The 19,458-nt window shown below is 34.6% G+C and overlaps 1 protein-coding gene across 2 annotated transcripts in view; it reads left to right on the forward strand.

The window, feature by feature from the left end:
* Positions 1 to 19,458, forward strand: part of Tenm1 (teneurin transmembrane protein 1) — a 621,649-nt gene that overhangs the window by 240,393 nt on the left and 361,798 nt on the right. For both annotated transcript variants that reach the window (XM_013018086.1, XM_013018087.1), the window contains one exon: positions 18,408 to 18,648. In XM_013018086.1, coding sequence (XP_012873540.1) covers positions 18,408 to 18,648 — 241 coding nt within the window. The remainder of the gene's footprint in view (positions 1 to 18,407; positions 18,649 to 19,458) is intronic.

The raw sequence follows: 19,458 nt of genomic DNA on the forward strand, positions 1-19,458 counted from the left end.
GTGCTGCTGAGAAAAACGTGTATTCTGATGCTGCTGGGTGAAATGTTCGGTAGATGTCTGTTAAGTCTAGTTGATCTATGCAGCTGTTTAGATCTACGGTCTCTCTGTTGAGTTTTTGCCGAGTTGATTTATCTAGTGGGGTGAGTGGTGTGTTAAAATCCCCAACAATTAATGTCTTTGTGCCTAGGAGACCTAGGGTTTCTCCTAGTCCATCCTGTAATGTTTTCAGAGTGTCTGCTTTTAAAACATTTTCATTTTTAATATTGAAAACTTATACTGATTGACCAACTATTTTTTCTCCATCTCTGTAGAAGTTAACTCATTTTCTATTTTGAAGATTTTGTGGGTTTTTAAAGTATTTTAAATTACTCATTTGTATAGTTTGAAGTCCTATTTGTCCATCTGTGTCTGGTTTATTTCGCTTAAAGACTCTAGGTTCAAGCATGCAAATGGCAGGGTTTCTTTCCTTTTTAAGAATGAATAATATTCCACTGTATATGTGCCACAATTTTTTATTCACTAATCTGTCAGTGGTTGGGATGCTTACACCTCTTGGTTATTTTAACTATGCTGCAGTGAATATGGGTGGAAAAATATCAGTTTGAGATTCTGTTTTCAATTCTTTTAAATATGTACTTGAAGTGAGATTATTGTATCATATACTAATTCTATTTTTAATTTTTTAGGAACCTTCATATTATTTTCCATACTGCTATACCACTTTACTTTCTTGCAATATGAAAGTATCCATTTTACCATGTTCTCACCAGCATTTGTTATTTTCTCTTTTTTAATATTTTTATTAGCATTTTTCTGATGAATAAAGATGTTGCACATCCTTTCAAATACTTCTTTTTCTCTTTAGAAAATGTCTATCAGGTTATTGTTATTTTTATTATTTTAATAGAGTTGTATAAATTCTTCTCTAATCTGTTTAACATATGGTTTGTAAATACTTAACATATGTCTTGTAAATATTTTCTCTTATTCCATAGAAATTTTCACTCTGCTGATTTTTTTACTTTGATACACAAAGTAAAAAAATATTTTCAAGCTTATTTCCAAAAATTCCTTTTTTTAATTGTGAAAATACCATACAGAGCAGTTACAATTACATGGGCAAGGTAATGAGTACATTTCTTATCAAGCATTGTTGCCTCATCCTTTGTTTCCCCTTACCATCCCTTCCCATCTCTCCCCCCAAAAAATTCCTTTTTAAAGGTATTTTCATTCCTGAGAATTCTATACAAATGAACTTTTGTTGTAATATTTAGGACTCTAAGATATATTTATGTGCTAGGCATTTTTAATTCTTTCAAATAATGGTGATATAAAAATTGCATTATCAGGCTGTATTTTTCAGAATACAGGAAGTTATGTATATCAAGTTATCAAAATCCATAAAAATATACAATGAAAAGTCACATTTCAAATATATATCTATATAATTTTGGTCTTCATTCTATTTTATCTTATGTTATGTTTATAAACTAATATCATTTTTAACGGAATATAGGCCACATGAAGGAGTACATACATTAGGCCTGCAATTTATAAGATATCCCTGATCATATGTTTAACATTGTTAAATGTAAATTTAAATTCTTAAATGCATTTTGAAAGAAGGATTCTGTTTTTGGTTTTTGGGTTTTTTGTTTGTTTGTTTTGGGTCCGGTCGTGGGGCCTGAACTCTGGGCTTGGGCACTGTCCCTTAGCTCTTCAGCTCAAGGCTAGCACTCTAACCACTTGAGCCACAGCGCCACTTCCGACTTTTTTCTTTTTGCTTATGTGGTGCTGAGGAATCGAACCCAGGGCCTCATGCATGCAAGGCAAGCACTCTACCACTGATCCACCTTCCCAACCCCAGGATTCTGTTTTTTGTACATAACAAATTACCACAAATGTTTCTGTGTAGATAAATCTTTATCAAGTTTCTAAATTTTTAATTTTTTGTGTTTTAAATGAAAAACATTAACAAATAGAAAAGCACATATAATAGAGAAATTCAATATATTATCTTGAATGCCTTGTTTAATTATTTCCATGATCAAGCTAGCTAACATACCTATCACTTGACATAGATATCTTTCTTAAATTTATATATTTCAAAAACCAGATCTAATATTCATAAGATTGTTAGACTTTAGATTTTTACATATATTAAACATTATACTATAGATTTACATAAAATAACAAAACATTAGACCTATTTTGCTAAGTAACCTATGTATTGGTACTATTTATATAGTCATTAGTTGAATTACCCTAAACTATCCTCATAATCATTAATTTTCACAATTCTGAAGTGTATTTTTGGACAAAAAATTCCCTATATGTGATTCATAGTTTACAAAAATCCATTTTATTATAATAATACTCATTTTAAACCAATTTGCTTCTTGCTAAATACAGAGAGAGTCATCATGGATGGCAGTTGTGTACATTTAGAATTTATTTTATTTTATTCCCTTAGTATTTTATTAGTAAATAAGGTTAGGCTTTAATTTGCAGAAGAAAAATGGCATAAATAAATTGCTCTGTTGCCTTTTTAAAGAAGATTAACTAAGGAAATGTTTCTGGTATTTTCATAATCAACACCAAATAAGTTACAGACTATTAGTATGGACCACACAAATTTTATAATTAATACTAAAATTGGGTTACTTGGTACTGACAACTAAAGGGAAACATTAAATGATGTGTACATTAGCATATTTAATTATATTTACAAATAAATTAACCCATTACATGCATAGATTACATGATAAATTATTACATGGCAGAATCAGATTTGACATTTTCTGTTCCTTGGTTGCCATAAGTTGAACAGCAAGTGTTGTACAAGGGCAACTGATGTAGTTTATTCTGAAGCCCGAGAGACATGGCTTGGTGCAAAAAGAAAAAAATTCATTTAGTTTAATGCTGTAGTCATACCCAGGAACTTGGAGGAGCTTCTCCACTTCTCTGAGCCTCATATTCTCCATCTCTAAAATATGCACAATGTATGACTTTAAAATGCTGTGCTTTCCTTCAAGGAAACAGGAATAATTCATATCTTCAGAAGACTTACAAAAAAGAATCTCACAATAGTAAGCATATTTTTCAAATAGTCCAGTTTTACAATATATTAGTTATGTGAGTTAGATGGAACAATGAGGAAGGCAATAGAGGGATAACTAGTACTTAAAGCCAATGGTATCTCTATAGTGATTATGTGTAAGCTGATATGTTTTCATAGCACTAATGGGACTGAATTTTAAAACAAGGTCAATTTTCATGTGACTTACAAAGGTGGGAGGGAAGGGATGGTAAGGGAAAAACAAAGGAGGAGGCCACAATGCTTGATAGGAAATGTACTCATTACCTTGATCATGTAACTGTAACCCCTCTGTACAGTATTTTACAATAAAAAATGTATTAAAATAAAAAAGGATAGTACCCAATTTGGGTCTGTCTTCATGTCCCCCCAAGTAATTGGGTATTGTTTTATTATCAGAGCCACAGCCATAGTATCCATAACAAGACTGGATAAATGACTTCATTAAGAGAATGGAAAGTGATCTTAACATCAGAACAGCCTTGACTCTCCCCATGGGGCGTGGTTATTTCTAGAAAGAAGGGGAGATGTCCTTTTCCTTTCTTTATACGGTATGGGTACCTACCTTAACAGACAATAGAAAAGTAGCAGCAGCAGCAACAAATGTGAATACATGCCCACTCTTCACTGAGTTCTTTAAAAGAACAGTGGATTCCTAATCTAAATTAATAGTTGTTACAATTACAATTATAATTTTATTGGTAATTAACAGTAACTGTGTTTTTATGTTTACTAGGTACTAATACTTAGCTTTTGACATGCAATTCTGGCCCAGTGCCCATATTCTTTAAATGTAATATATAAGATATGATGAATATCCAATGTGCTAATAATTTTATATAGATGCATTGTGAAGCAAATAATCTATCATAAAATTCTTCAGATATTATTAACTTGCAATGGAGGCTGCTGGTGTTGATGCCAATGCAATAAACTTTATGTATTTACTGTGAAAATTCTACATATGAATGCAATACTTCTAAGTAGCAGTTATTCTTTGTTAGGTGGCATTTTATATGTACTATTTTAAAATATTTCTGAACATTCTGACACTAACCAGCTATTCACAACTCCTTTCCTCATGGGGTTTGATTACTTTGATGGAATTCTTTGAAAGACAATTTTGCTTGCAGCTTGGCCCAGTGAATAAAGCATCTGATAATATTTGTGAAAATCTTTGAGGCATGCAGATGAAAGGTGCTTCCTAAATACAAAGCACTAATGTTGTATGCATGGAAATGTTTTTCTTCACATCCTTTGCTTTAATGTCTAAATCCTGAGGTGATATTGCAATCAGACCTTTAGAAATGCATGCACACCCCAAAATCACTTAATAGAGGAAAATGCAAGTGAGCACATTGAGAACAATCAAATGAAAGTCATGAAACAGAGCTTGTTATCTGAAGTAAAAGGAACTGAGAGCATAATAAAATAACTAATCAATAAAGAGTGTTTGGTGTGCTTGGGAGAAGAATAAAGGATAGGAGTCAACTGTCCTATTGACTCATGATTTTGATAATAGTTTCTTAAAACTATTGGGGGGAAATGGAGAAACCCAGGAAAACTACAAAACATCATTTTCAACTACAATTCACAAGTTTCAAATAAATAACTTAGGGTTAGTTAACTTTTTCTCTTAGTTTATTCACTGGAATTTTTATGGATTTTAGTGCCTAATTTTTAGGACCCAAATTTTATAGATTTTGTTTGGCTTAATTATTCATCATTCATTTAATATTATTTAGTGTTTTCCATATGCTAGATACTTTACTGTTTTATACACACCACTACATTTTACTCACAAAATATTTATTACTGCCTCTATTTTACAGTTGAAGAAACAGCAACTTGAAAATATCTGACTGATCATTATCAAGCTGTTAGTAAATGGCAGAGTTGTGACCTAAATCCAAATTGGTCTGATTCTAATATGTGTAAACTTAATAACTGTAATGTTGGAAAATGTCACAATGTATTTACTAACTTAAACAAGTTTTATACAATGGTATCTCTGAGTAAGTAAATTAACAGCAAATTACTCTGCCATTTATTCATTGTATTAAGTAGAAAGCAATGAAAGCAAGACATTTCTATCTTTTTGCTTCTGAGTGCAAGTTTCCATAACAGTTAGGCTTGGTTCATTTCTGGGGTGGGACTCTCTTTCATTTGTTTTGTGATTAAAGCAGTAATATTGTATTATTCAGGGATAAATTCTACTTCAAAGAAAATTAGGCAATATTCTAATAGGGAACTATTTGATTTTTCTTTCAATGTTAGCCATGAGGCTTGAAATCAGGGCCTGGGTGCTGCTATCCCTGACATTTTCTGCTCAAGATCATCATTCTACCACTTGGAGCCACAGCTCCACTTCCAGTTTTCTGGTGGATAATTGGAGAATAGAGTTTCATGGACTTTCCCTCCTGGACTGGCTTTGAACCACAGTCCTCAGATCTCAGTCTCCTAGGATTACATGTATGAGCCACCAGCGCCTGGCAAATTATTTGATTTTTATATTTCATTCGTATGTATGTATGTACCTTCTTCAAGTGATTTTTTAATAAAATCACTGTGGTAGGCTAGAAGGCTCTGTGATAGAGTATGGTAGACCTGCCCATGTAAATCCTGAGGTAGAAATGAACAGAAAATGCCTACACTCTGTAACCTAAATACTTAGAAGGAGACATTGTCCTGGTGCAAATGTAGCAACAATTTGAAGGCATTAAACCTGCCTGAAATGACTTCCTGAGTAACTGAATCAGTTTCTGAATGTCAATGAGGCTGTATAGAAACAACAACCATATAATACTGCTCTCTTACACTGAGAGAGAGAGAGATGTGTCATTTCATACCACCAGTTGAGAACTTATCTTCAGGAAATAAAAAGGGAGTCAAAATAGAGCCATGACCTTCTTGGGGGCTGCAGCAACTGGGTTCTGTTCTTCCTATGGTTCTTGGATTCTCAGTTTGGGTGCTGTTTCTTGGCCTTTATTGTGGTCTTGTTGGTTTTCTATGTGTAGGACATCCTTAAGTATCTTTGTAGGGCTAGTTTGGGGGAGATACATTGTTTCAGTTTTTCTTTGCTCTGGAAGGTTTTTATTTGACCTTCGGTTATGAAGGAAAGTTTAGCTGGGTACAGTATTCTATGTGGACCCATTGCAACAATGAGATGTCCAAGTCGTTATGTTGAAAAATGAACTTTACAACTTTGGCTGGGCAGGGGTTGGGGGGATAGGGTAGGGGGGTGGGAAGGGGAGATGGGAAGGGATGGAAAGGGGAAACAAAGGAAGAGGCACCAATGCTTGATAAGAAATGTACTCATTACCTTGCCCATGTAATTGTAACCCCTCTATATGGTATTTTCACAATAAAAAATTAAAAAACAAAACAAAAAAATAAAAGACTCATCCATTTTGGAAAAAGTAAAAAAAATAGAGCTATGTTTTTTTTGTGCTTGTTTACCATTAAGGAGTAAATAAAGTATAAGCCAAGTTGAATCTGAACTAAATTTCATGAACCCAAGTCATATTCTGTGGTCCAAGCTTATTAAGGAATTGATATATGGGAAGAAGCATTCAGACATTGGTACTACTGACACCATAAAAGGGCTCTCTGAGAAACTGCTTCACATAAGTAATGTTTGACTACTCCTCTGTCCTTGTCCACACTCACTTATCATCCAAAATAGTTTTCCATGAACATATTTCAAATGTTTACTGAGCTTAACTAAAAATTAATTTGCTTTAGATATTTGCTTAAAGGAAGTATATGTAATGACTACCTACAGAGCATTGTTTGTAGATTTTTACTACTTGTATTTATCACCATACCCCACATATTCAGTTTCTTCAACATACATTCTCATTTTCCACTCTGTTTATGCAGACAGACTTTTTTCCTTTGAAAAGACAAACTATTTCTTCAGTTTACCAAAGGCATCTATATATGACATTAATTTCCATGTTGGGGAGGAGCTAGCTGAGACCACAACTACTCTGTCCATTGTAACACTGTGCTAGTAGATTTCACTAATTTGCTTATTTTGATGACATGTTTCACTTGATCCTTTAGTAGACACATGTATATCAATATATCAGTATATCTCTTAATTGAGCCTCTTTTTCATGATTTCATTAGCCATCTTCCAGTTAATGAAGTCTTTAGTGTAATCTACACATAGTTTGAGGCAACATTTGGAAATACATCATTACAAAATAATCTATCAGATAGCTTTTTATATTCTGGGTGACGTTCATTTAGAATGCTGCATTTTGTTTAGGTAACGTGAAAGAACTAGTTAAATAAAAGGGAATCCAGGTAAATAAACAGTAATGTAACCGAAAAATGAACTAAATAAAATTAGTTAAATATGCATTGCATATTAAAATAGCATAAGCAACATATATATGGTAGGTTTAATAATAGATCTTCAAGTTTACAACACCTGTATTTAATAGTTCACTAATATATCATGTGAGAAAACAAAAACTAAAAATAATTAACGTATCAATTAATGATCATTTTGACAGAAAACTTTTCAGATACATGTTGTACCCTTACAGTGCTTAAACAGCTGATAGAAAAGTAAAAGATACAATCAAATGACTTAATTGACTATCATAAACCAAGCTTCAACTGTTATGTTTTTTTATAAAATAAAACTTGATTCAATTCAAACTTCAAAAATTTTAATTCATTTAAATAAATATACTTGAACATAATAAACAAATTGAATAAAATGAAAGGTTTTGTGTGGGATATATAAAGATGATTCAGACCCAGATCCTAATGCAAGACAAATACATGCATAGCTTGAATTCATGACAGGAAATAAAACTTTGTCCCACATACAGAATTGTTACTTTCCTGTTCATACTTATTATTAAGACTCTCTCTGCTACCTACAAGTTGTCAAGTGGAAAGATTGCTGGCAGCCAGTAATATTCTAATCAAATCTATAATTCTTGATATTTTTGACCCAACACATTTTAATAATATGTATGTGTGTAAAACACTCTTATGAAAATATCAGGATGTTTTGTAATCTTCTACATTTTCTTTTAGGGGTAAGAGATAAACAAACCATCCTTGCTATTGTTAACATAGAATCTTTTTATAAGCTTACACATATGGAAATCCACTATTAAAATTATTTCTAAGGTTAAGATTGCCTCCAATTCATGTCACTAACTGTAACTTCACTCCTTTCTTTACCAACTAGGAAAGGATATTAAATGCAACTCAAGATAAGTGGCACTATTAGAGCTTATCACCTTGAGTCCACTCTCATCAATCCTTCTTAAGCAAATTGGGAATTTCAGTCCTCTAAATTAGTAACAAGCAATCACACAAGACTGATGTATTCTGATCCTGTAGCTGAGTACTGTTGAACTAAAGCAATGGCCAAATCATGGTTGAAATTTTGAGCATCCTCCAGTTCTTGTAAATATTGCTGTAACAGTGCCATCTGCTCCCTTTATCCCAGATGAGAGTCTCCACAAGCTAACAGATAACAAGCTCATCCCTCAAGTAGAGATGTAGAACTCCTCATCAGGTGTCAATGCTCCTTTGTCTCTGCAATTGTGCAGATGGGGAAGAACTACTGAATACCAGGCATCTTTTCCAACAAACTGCCAAACCGTGGTCAGGTAGAATAGTAATAAGCACAATTTTTCCTTCAATCTCTATTTGAAACGTTTCAAAAAATGTCTGTTGCTTTTTGTTTTCTCTAACTATTAAAATAGTATGTTCTCTGTATTTAACAAATATTTTTCATACAACTTTAGGCACAATCATTGTTTTTCCCTGATTTGTGCTTCAAAATTCAGAGCTCCAATTTAATAAATAACAGAATAATTTTTATTCCTTGCTTTTTGAACAAATATAGGGTGACCATTTGTAACAGGACAATAAAAATGATGCTCTGTAAAAGAAAACTTTGTAAAATTCCACAATACTTATTATTAGCTAATTTGTTAAATGATTCACTGTCAATCAATTCATAACCCTCCATTACCTACTTGCAAGTAAATAATTAACTTAGGGATTGAAAATAATTTGAATAACTACATATAACTTTGGTCTGAGTATAAGTAAATAGGAAACCTTTAAGGATCATTACTTTTTTATATTTTCTTTTTGATATACTTCACTGGCTAATAATGGGAACCACAGCAACATTGTCAGCATAAGATAAAACAGGGCAATTATCTATTTCATGTTTCATGGTACATGCTAGATAATGGAGTTTGCTTCAAGACCATACTGAAAAGGTATTGGCCACACATTAATTTTACTTGTTAAATATATTATGAATACTTTTTAAATATTAACATGGAAAATTCCAAATTATACCATAATGTAAAGTCCTTTGCCAATCTACTTAAAAATGATCTTTTTAAATTTAATTTAATTTTTTAGATTTTAATTTTTATTTTTCAGTGCTGGGGCTTGAACTCTGGGCTTGGGCACTGTACCTGCCCTCTTTAGCTCAAGGAGAATGATCTACCACTTGAACCATAGTGCCACTTCTGGTTTTCTAGTGGTTTATTGAAGATAAGAGTCTCACGGAGTTTCCATGATCCTCAGATCTCAGCCTCCTGAGGAGCTAGGATTACAGACATGAATCACCAGCACCCGGCTTTAATTTAATTTTTTTTGTCAAGGTGATGTTCAGATGGGTTATAGTTACATATGTAATCTAGTGAGTACATTTCTTGTCAAACATTCTTAACCTGCTAGGTTACAAATATATTGTCTCCATTTTTCTTTTCTCAAACATTGGCAAATGCCTGTGAACATCTAAGCAAAGATGCATCCATCCTGTATCTTTACAACCAAGAAAATTAGGTAACATGATTACTTCCCTAGTTAAAGCAAAATGGTATTTACCACTGCCTTCTCTTTTTCTCTTGCTGTCAAGTAATCTATGTCAGAGAGTTGGTTGACTTAACAAAACAGCTGCTACTGGCAGGACTATTGACTATTATACCTCAGATCAGCTAATTGCACAATGTAAAGTCAGCATAGTGCACAACCCAGTTATATTCCTCCTGTAACCTACAAGGAAGACAGAAATGGGTTGCCAGGGTACTCTGATTCATTGGGTGAATTATTGACTCATTGTTTTGTTTGTACAATGGATTGCAGAATAGGATATGGGATAAATAAAACCTAGAAATTAGAAAGTTCAGACTTCTAGAGGAAAAGCAACACATCCTTTGAAGATTAGCATCTGTTCATAGAATAATGGAGAGAACCTATTTAATCCTATTGGTTATAACAAAGGTAAACCTGACAGAAGTTTAAAAGAGTATACCATCTTTCTTCCTGGCTTACTGAGTAGGCCATCCAAAATTCTCAGAGGTGTGTACTTTACAATCTCAAAGAGCAGGCATAGTGGCTCAGAGCTGTAGGAACCCACAGAGTGCAGTAATCCAGGATTAAAATGAACCTATGTAAATTAAGAAATATCAAAAATCCTTACTGCCCTTCCCCCAGAGCTTCTACAAATCTTCTGCGGTTAGGTGTGTCTCTCCCTCTTTCTGCCTCTTTCTGTTGTCTGTGACAGGCTCATAAACATGCCAATATGTGCACAAATATTTGCTAGATATTAGAGTCTTAATAGATTTTAGTTCTATTTTCCATCTAGTGGTTTATTTAAATGATGAATCTACTTTTGTAAGGATATTGGTACATTAATATTAAAGCAGTATTATTTCATCCGGAGAAGTGATAAACTCTATTTGTTTATTCTAGTTTCCTCTTAAAATCAATTTTCTTACTTTCTTATCCCTTGAGCTCCTAATAATGATAAGATTAAGAAGTATCCACAGCCAAACACTTTGTGCTTAATTTTATGATTGTTGAAAACTATGAAGTTAAAAGATATTCACAAATGTATGAATTATCACCTCCCAAATAATGGAACTCCTTGGGACAAGTATATTACTACAAACTGCAAATATATGTTTAGAATTGGTAGTAATAATTAATAATAAACCTCTCTTCTTTCATTTAAGCCTATTTTCTTTCATGTCTTCTCCTGCCTAGAGGAGCAGATGAGAAGAGGCCCGAAGATACCACAGGCTTATAATTGGGCATGAGAGTCTTGACATAAGTACTTATGGCAATAATGCTCAGTGCCCTAATGGTCTTTACACATGTAGATTACAATGGTCTTCATAAGAATTCATTAATATTGCCTTGTAAGGAAGGTGGTTAAATACTAATGCTGGTCTATAATCCTTATTTAAAACCTCTGACACTGGTATCAGAATTTCTCTGTCTACAGATTTTACAAAGTCAATGTTTAGAATAAACTATATATTACACAACACCAAACGTGTGGTGTGGTACTGTGACATTTTATTTTATGAAAACATATTGTATGAGATAAAACTATAGTTATCCACATATCATTTCAGGTCAAGATTTGTCACCAAAAATAAGTTCCAAAAAAAACCAGTTTCCAGTGTGGTGGCTCACACTTGGAATCTTAGCTACTCAGGGAGCTAACATTTGAAGATTGCAGTTTGAAGCCAACCAGGCAAAAAAAAGTCCCTGAGACTTTTATTTTCAATCAGCAGCAACAAAAAATCTGGAAATTTAGCTCTGTCTCAAGTGACCAAGCAACACCATTGAGTGAAACAGCTAAAGGACAGCGTTCAGGCTCTAAATTCACACCCATAAACTAGTACATATACACACACACATGCACAAAACCACATATACAAAGAAAAACTATGGTTTTGAGGGACATTTTTTACTCTAGAGATGCAGATAAAGAATTATGGAAATACAACTGGAAGAGAGAAAGGGAAGGGATGACACTGCCCAAAAAGAAATATACTCGTTACCTGACATGTAACTGTAATGCCTCCATATATTACCTTTATAATAACAATATAAAAAATAAAATAAAAATAGATTTGTAGAAATACTCCTCCTCAACCATCATCAAATTGCAGAAAAAGGCCAAGAAGTACAGACATAATTCCAGATTTCTCTGACCTTTTTCCTGAGCTGTAAGAATATATGTGTTCCTTTTGGCAACACATAATGCATGGTAACTATGGAGAAAGCATATTTGAAGGAGTACTATCATAATGTAACCAAAGAAAAGAATGAAAATTTTAGTTCAGGATCTCTAAAAAAGTGGTAATGTCTCTTTGTGGTCAAAATTTTCAAGAGAAATGCTCTATCTTTCATTACTGCAGTACTGGAAATAGTTCTTTTTAACACCTACAGAAAATTATTTTGCATATACATTTAGTTCTGCCACTGCTTGCTTTAAAAACATTAATTTTTCCCTTGCTATTGGAATGGTTGGGAATAATTTGAACTTAAAACAAATTGCATATTTCCCATTGGTTAAAAGCCCTAGATGAATTCAGAAAACTCTGTATAGCAGAATGACCCATATAAGAATACACAAAATGGCCACAGGCATACATCTAAAGCATCCTCCAGTGATTTCAGTTCACCATGTGTATTGGAATTCTCACCCATTCACATGACACATGAGAATCTTCTGTCCTATTCAGATAACCCTCCTACCCCTTTACAGTAGTCATCATTAATAACCCTTCCAACATTCACTTTTACAAGCAGATGTTTTTCAGTGATAAATATCACATTTAACAGTTCTTAGCCATTAAGATGCATGTATTTCATAACCACTAATATGTGTACAAGTAAGCCAATCTTACTAGCTTCCTTTTTTCTTTAAATGTGTCACTGGTGGTATTTTGGAATACTGTGACCCAACACCATTTTTCTCATCAAGTCTTTTCATAAGTGAAATTTTTCATAGTGCAGTGAATTTTTAAAATGTGTGCATTGGCTTATAGCAGAACTGATGGCATGTGTTCATCAAATAGGGCTCAGCAACCTTGTTAGGTATCCACAATGTTTCTGAGCAGAGATACTCTAATTTCTGGAGATAACTTTCTTGAATATAATCCAAATAAAGGTTTCTTTGCAAAAAGAAGGGACAAATTCATACATGACACATTCTTTTCCAGTTACCTTTTAGAGACAAAGGAATGTTTCTGAAGAGTTATACTTCTAGCAACTCTGGCAAACTCCAAATGCCTTAGGTCTATAATTTGGGAGAATTTGTGCCCCAAGATTTTATCTTCCCACATTATTTTAGGACCTCAAACATGAAACTGGCTTCTATCCATGTGTATTAGGGAATTAGACCTTTCCATCTGAAAACTTAGTTTACTTTCAGAAAGCTTTATAAGTATGTCTGGATATCCACATTTGCATAGTCACCATCTTCCCTTGTCCTTGCTTCTCTCTCGTGGGTACAGAAGTATATGTTGCCAGTTACATTTGGAAGTGACTGCATGTGGCTTTTAACCTTCCAGAATTGGTGCTCTAGAGCTCCTGACAATGAACACTAATGTTTTTTTCATTAGTGTTTAATGTTGAAAAATCCCATTTCACGGAGCCAAGGATTAAATCACTTCATTTGGGAGGAAACAAGTGCATTCCCCATCTTTCTCCTGAGGTAAAAAAAAGAATGAATGTGAAATCATTTGCATTTCATAAGGCTTTGAGGTCTGGATGTATTCTATTCAATTTAGCAATCCAATATTGTGAGAGTTTTTAAGACAACATTAACTAGTAGGGAAATCTCTCCATATGAAATGTGGGAAAAATGCATAGTAATATAGGCAAAAATAAAATAAATATATGCATACATATACATGTATATCCAGAATGAATGTATCAGAATCACAATGACTATATAAAGTCAATATTTCTAACTATTACATAAATATTATAATTGTGCCATAATTATGAAATATTATGAAATATTACAAGGAAATATAATGATGGCAGATTGTGCTTTTCATTGAAATAAAGTTTTTATCTTTTTCATAATAATAATATAGTTGCAAAGATTTTAACAAACATTAGCAAGCATTAAATGCACATGATCAGGAGTGATTCTTTTTTTTTTTTTTTTGGTGCCAGTCCTGGGTTTTGAACTCAAGGCTAAGGCATGATCACTGAGTTTTTTATCTTAGGGTTATCACTTTACCTCTTGAGTTACACCTCCACTTCTGGCTGTTTGGGTAGTTAATTGAAGATAAAAAGTCTCAGTGACGGAGCTGAGAAGGTGGCTCAGTGGTAGAGTGCTTGCCTTGCATGCATGAGGCTCTGGGTTTGATTCCTCAGCACCACACAAGCAAAAAAAGAAAAAAGCCGGAAGTGGTGCTGTGGCTCAAGTGGTGGAGCACTAGCCTTGAGCTGAAGAGCTGAGGGACAGCACCCAGGCCCAGAGTTCAGGCCCCACGACCGGACCCCCCACCCAAAAAAAAATAAAACGTCTCAGTGACTTTCTTGCCTGGGCTGGTTTGAACCACAATCCTCGGATGTCAGACTCCTTAGTAGCTAAGATTATGGGCAAGAGTCAAAGGTGCCCAGCTTGATTTTCTTCTTTTGAGCAGCAATACTGCACTGGAACTTTCTTTTTAATAATTGCATTGAAAGAAACACCTACCCATTACAATAGTGGAAAGCAGATCTGTTGTCTGGAGGTGTTCTGACCATAAAACTGAAACAGATTTTCTCTTCTTCCTATGACCATGGAGTCCCACAATTTGTTTCCATTTCCTTAGGTCATTAAATCCTTTTCTTCACATGACCTTTGATACAAAATCTGTAGTGTGTCCCTATTGTTTTTAATACATGCACACCTTGGAAGAACTATATTTTAAATCACTTCTTCAAGATATAATTATCTTTCACCTTGATTTCTAGGAGAGATTCCACTAAGACCTACAAAGGAAAATCCTATTCCTGTGCAAGTAGGTGAACACATATCCAGTGTTTATATCAGATTGACAGCCAAACGGAAGTTCTCTGGGTCCCATGAACCAATCACCTCCTTCTGTATCTGTAAAAAATTGTTCTGTATTTGGCACTTTGCTGGATGTTGTGTGGCATAGAAAGGAAGCAGAAGATGATCTTGCTCTAATAAATGCATAATCTAGTATAGAAAACAATGCAAAATATATAAACTGTCAAAGGAATACCTTATACTCTGATCTTGAGCCAAATTTATAGGAAGAACACTAAGTGTTAAAGTCAAAAAAGAGAGTCTTTTTTATTGTAAAGATACTGTTACAGTTACGTGAGTTAGGTAATAACTACATTTCCTATGGAGCATTGTTACCCCCATCTTTGTTTTTACCCTAATATCTCTTCCCTCCCCACCTCCCTATCTTCACCATCCCCCCCCCAAGTTGTAAAGTTCGTTTTCAACTAAGTGTTTTGTGCATCTCATTGTTACAATGGGTCAATATGTATCCCTATTTAAGCATTTTGTTCTTTCCCTTCCCCTCCCCAAATTAGAAAAATGTATAGACAAAATGCAGGGCACTGGAATCAAATACAGTGACAACAGGGGTTATACTATGAGTCAAGAACATACAAAAGAAACAAAAAAAATCACATAGTCCATCAAAAACAACAGCAACAAAGATAAAATGAACCTTGAGGTTCATTTCACTTAGCATCATCTTATATGGTCATATGTACATAGCTTTGGACATTTTCTGCTTCTCTGGTAAGATTATCCTATAAAGGTTGGATGGGATTTCATGAAACTGCAGAGCTTCTGCATAGCAAAGGACATAGCTAGTAATATCAATAGAAAGCCCATGGATTGGGAGAAGATCTTCACTATCCATACAACAGAAAAGGGTCTCATATCTAAAATATACTGAGAACTCAAAAAAATAAATCCCCCAACAACAAATCTTAAAAGAAACAACCACCCCATTAATAAGTGGACTTACAGAGAGGCTTCTCTGAAGAGGGAATAAGAATGGCCAATAGACACATAAAGAAATGCTCAACTTCTCTAGACATAAAAGAAAAGCAACTCAAAACAACATTGAGATTCCGCCTCATCCCAGTCAGAATGGCTATAATCAAGAAATCTAATAACAACAGATGCTAGAGGTGATGTGGTCAAAAGGGAACCCTACTACATTGTTGGTGGGTGTGTAAGCTTGTTCAAGCACTTTGGAAAGCAGTATGGAGGATCCTCAAAAGAGAGTCTCCTTTTAAAGCATTATACAGAAAGTACTAAGCTAGTAATCATCAGATCTGAGCAAGCCAATTCATACAAGTTGACTTTGAGCAGATCACTTCTCTATGGGCCATGGACTGATTCTTCATCTGTAGCTATATCCCTATTATTCTTTCCAATTGTAAAGTTTTATACTTCTACTACATTCAATGAACAAATAGTTATTTATATGTTAAGTTCAAACAGATTTTACAATAATTAAATTTAATTGTTAGGAAATAGATAACTATATCCATCTTACAAATAATGTATTATTCTACATTACAGAGACTAAACTTAAACACAGGTTGCCATTCCTCCAAATGCTCCTCTTTCCAATATGAGTAGCATTATGCCACATGTCTTCCTTTCTACATTTCAGGAGGTGTGGTCAAAGTGGAAAACAGACATATAAAAATAAATTGAAAATTCAGAAAATATAGAAGATTGTGTGTCTCTAAATGTATGAAGGAAAAGAGATGTTTCATTACAGAAACATGCAATACAAAGAATAGTCTTGACCAGGGAGTCAGATGACATTCTAGTTTGGACCATACCACTAATTTGCAAAGAGTCTGGACAAACTCTCATCTGCAAAAAATTAAAGGATCTCCAAGGTCCTATCACTTCTAGCATTCTATCATCTATGACTCCCAAGAATCGAAAACATACTTCTAGTTATAGTTATGAGCCTCAGCTCAGAGATTTAAAAAAGTTAATGAGATGTTAAGTACTAGTGATGACTTTTTAGTAGATGTGGGTTTTGGGATGAACCTGGAATAATGGGAATGATTTAGAAAATTCATGAAACATTTGAAATATACACAGATAGCTGACCATCTAAAAGAATACTTTACATAAAATGATTGCCACCCCTTCTCCAAGCTTATCTTTTGTACAATTCAAGTTTTCATATGGCAAATTTATTTAAAGGGGTGCCACTGTACTAAGAAAATCTATCCAAGAATTTTTCATACTCTCATGCTCTTGGGACAGTAATGTCATTTTAAAATACGAAAACTGTGCCAATGTCTTTAAAATTCATGTCTGAGGTGGAAAGATTGAAAGAAGTGATTTTGTGCCTATGATCAGTCACTGCAAAGTGGGCTTCAGTACAAACCAGCTGAGCCCTTTGCTAGGCATCGAAAGCCTCTGGCATTTTTTCTGCTTTTCAACTGTCACTGGGGAGGTGGGACAAAACCATGCTGACTACAAAGTTTATCCAGAATGTGCTGGTGTTACAAGCAATCACTTGACATCTATTATATTTCTCCTGTGGAAGAGAGGTGACTATCGGCTACAGTAATGATTTCTTTTCAAAAGGGTTTAATTGGGGTATTTCTCATGGGCCAGTTTCTAACTCATTGCTTTTCCATGTGCCTGCCAGAGAGCAGTGGAAAAATACCAAACAATAGCAACAGAAGTCTAAGAACCACTATCCTAGGCTGCCCCTTCTGTGAACAAGCAGAGAAAAATCCAGTCTCCCTGCTGCCTAAGCTGATGTTAACATGGCAGAGCTCCTAGTAAAGTGTGACAAGTAGGGGAGGGTGCCAACTGTGCTTTGCATGGCCATGGAAATATCTATAGTAACCAGAATAAACTCTCTTCAGAGCGCCTTTTACACGTAGCACTCTTGAGTGAGGTGGGGACTGATAAAGAGACTAATTTCATGCAGTTGATATACACACTTGTGAGTTTTTCTTTTCTTTATTTCTGAAATATGGATTTGTTCCTGTGTAGGCAGGCTAGAGTCCTTTCCTGAGGTAAGCCAGAAGGTGGCCTTGTATTTTGATTTGATCTATTGAATGATTTTCCTTGCTACAAATTTGTACCTTTCACTGGTGTTTTCTTGAAGTGAGGTTTTTGCAACTGATGGAAATCAGCTCATTTTTGTTCTGTAACTTAGTGTCTTGTTGATGATTTATTTGTTCAGTAGCAGAAACTATGACAAATTGTTTGAGGAGTCCTCATTTACTTTTTAGCTGCTATAGCCGTGAAGAATTTACATGTAAATGTAACTGTGAATGTTTTACATTTCATAAGCATGCTGCTCATGCTTTTGTAACTGAAGTGACTATTTTAGAGATAAACTTAAAACTCTCCCTCACTACCCCATAGGTTATATTAGCTAAAATCCCAGGAATTTACCATGCTATGTTTTCCTGACTGCCAAGTGCGAGAGTAAGTCTCCATTTTGTGTTTTTCTTCTATCCTTTTCAGAGGTGCAGAACAGCCCGCACAACCAGTTCACCTTCAGACCCCTCCCACCTCCACCACCTCCTCCGCATGCCTGCACCTGTGCCAGGAAGCCACCCCCTACAGCGGATTCTCTTCAGAGGAGATCAATGACTACCCGCAGCCAGCCTAGCCCAGCTGCTCCAGCTCCCCCAACCAGTACACAGGATTCTGTCCATCTGCATAACAGCTGGGTCCTGAATAGCAACATACCATTGGAGACCAGGTATTTGAGTTTATTATTAATCTTATTCCATTTAAATATGGGCATCAAATGGATCTACTGATTGTAATAACTCCACCCACAGCACTTTTGTGCACAGAAACACAAAGGCACACCAACACACACATACACATCACACACACACACACAGGTGCGTGGACAAAAGAACAGAACCCTCAACAGGCACACAGGTACTCATGTTCAGGCACAAAGACAAAATCAGATGCGTGTATAGAGATGAAACCTCAGATGCATAAACACTTCCTGTCATCCACTCACAAAAATATGAAATGAAGCAATTATCTGAGCTTTCACTATAGCCTCAAAGGCAATTGTCCCTTGTATTAAGAAACCAAGATTACAGAAAAATTCAAGCATAGTTGGAGGAGAAGTGATAGACTCCATTTGATTTATACTAAGATAATTTGAAAAAATGAGTTGCTTTCCAATATTTATTTTAAAATATTTGGGGCCAGGTGCTAGTGCTTATGCCTATAATCCTACTCTAGAAGCTGAGAACTGAGGACTGCGGTTGAAAGCCAACTGGGGCAGGAATGTCCTTGACACTCTTTTCTCCAATTAATCACAGAAAAAGCTAAAAGTAGCACTGTGGCTCAAGTGACCTTTTGAGGAAAAACAACAACAAAAAAAAATTGCCAGTATTTTTCTGTCAATTCTTGTATTTAAGTTTCAGGATTTACTTCTCAATGTCTTTCCACATGATTTAAGTTATATTACTCTACACTTCTAGGTTTTGAAGTACTTTCACATTACATGATATTAATTGAGAAGTCATTTGATTTTCATTAACTC

The sequence above is a fragment of the Dipodomys ordii genome, unplaced genomic scaffold (assembly GCF_000151885.1).
Source record: "Dipodomys ordii isolate 6190 unplaced genomic scaffold, Dord_2.0 Scaffold38, whole genome shotgun sequence".
Taxonomy (NCBI): Eukaryota; Metazoa; Chordata; class Mammalia; order Rodentia; family Heteromyidae; genus Dipodomys; species Dipodomys ordii.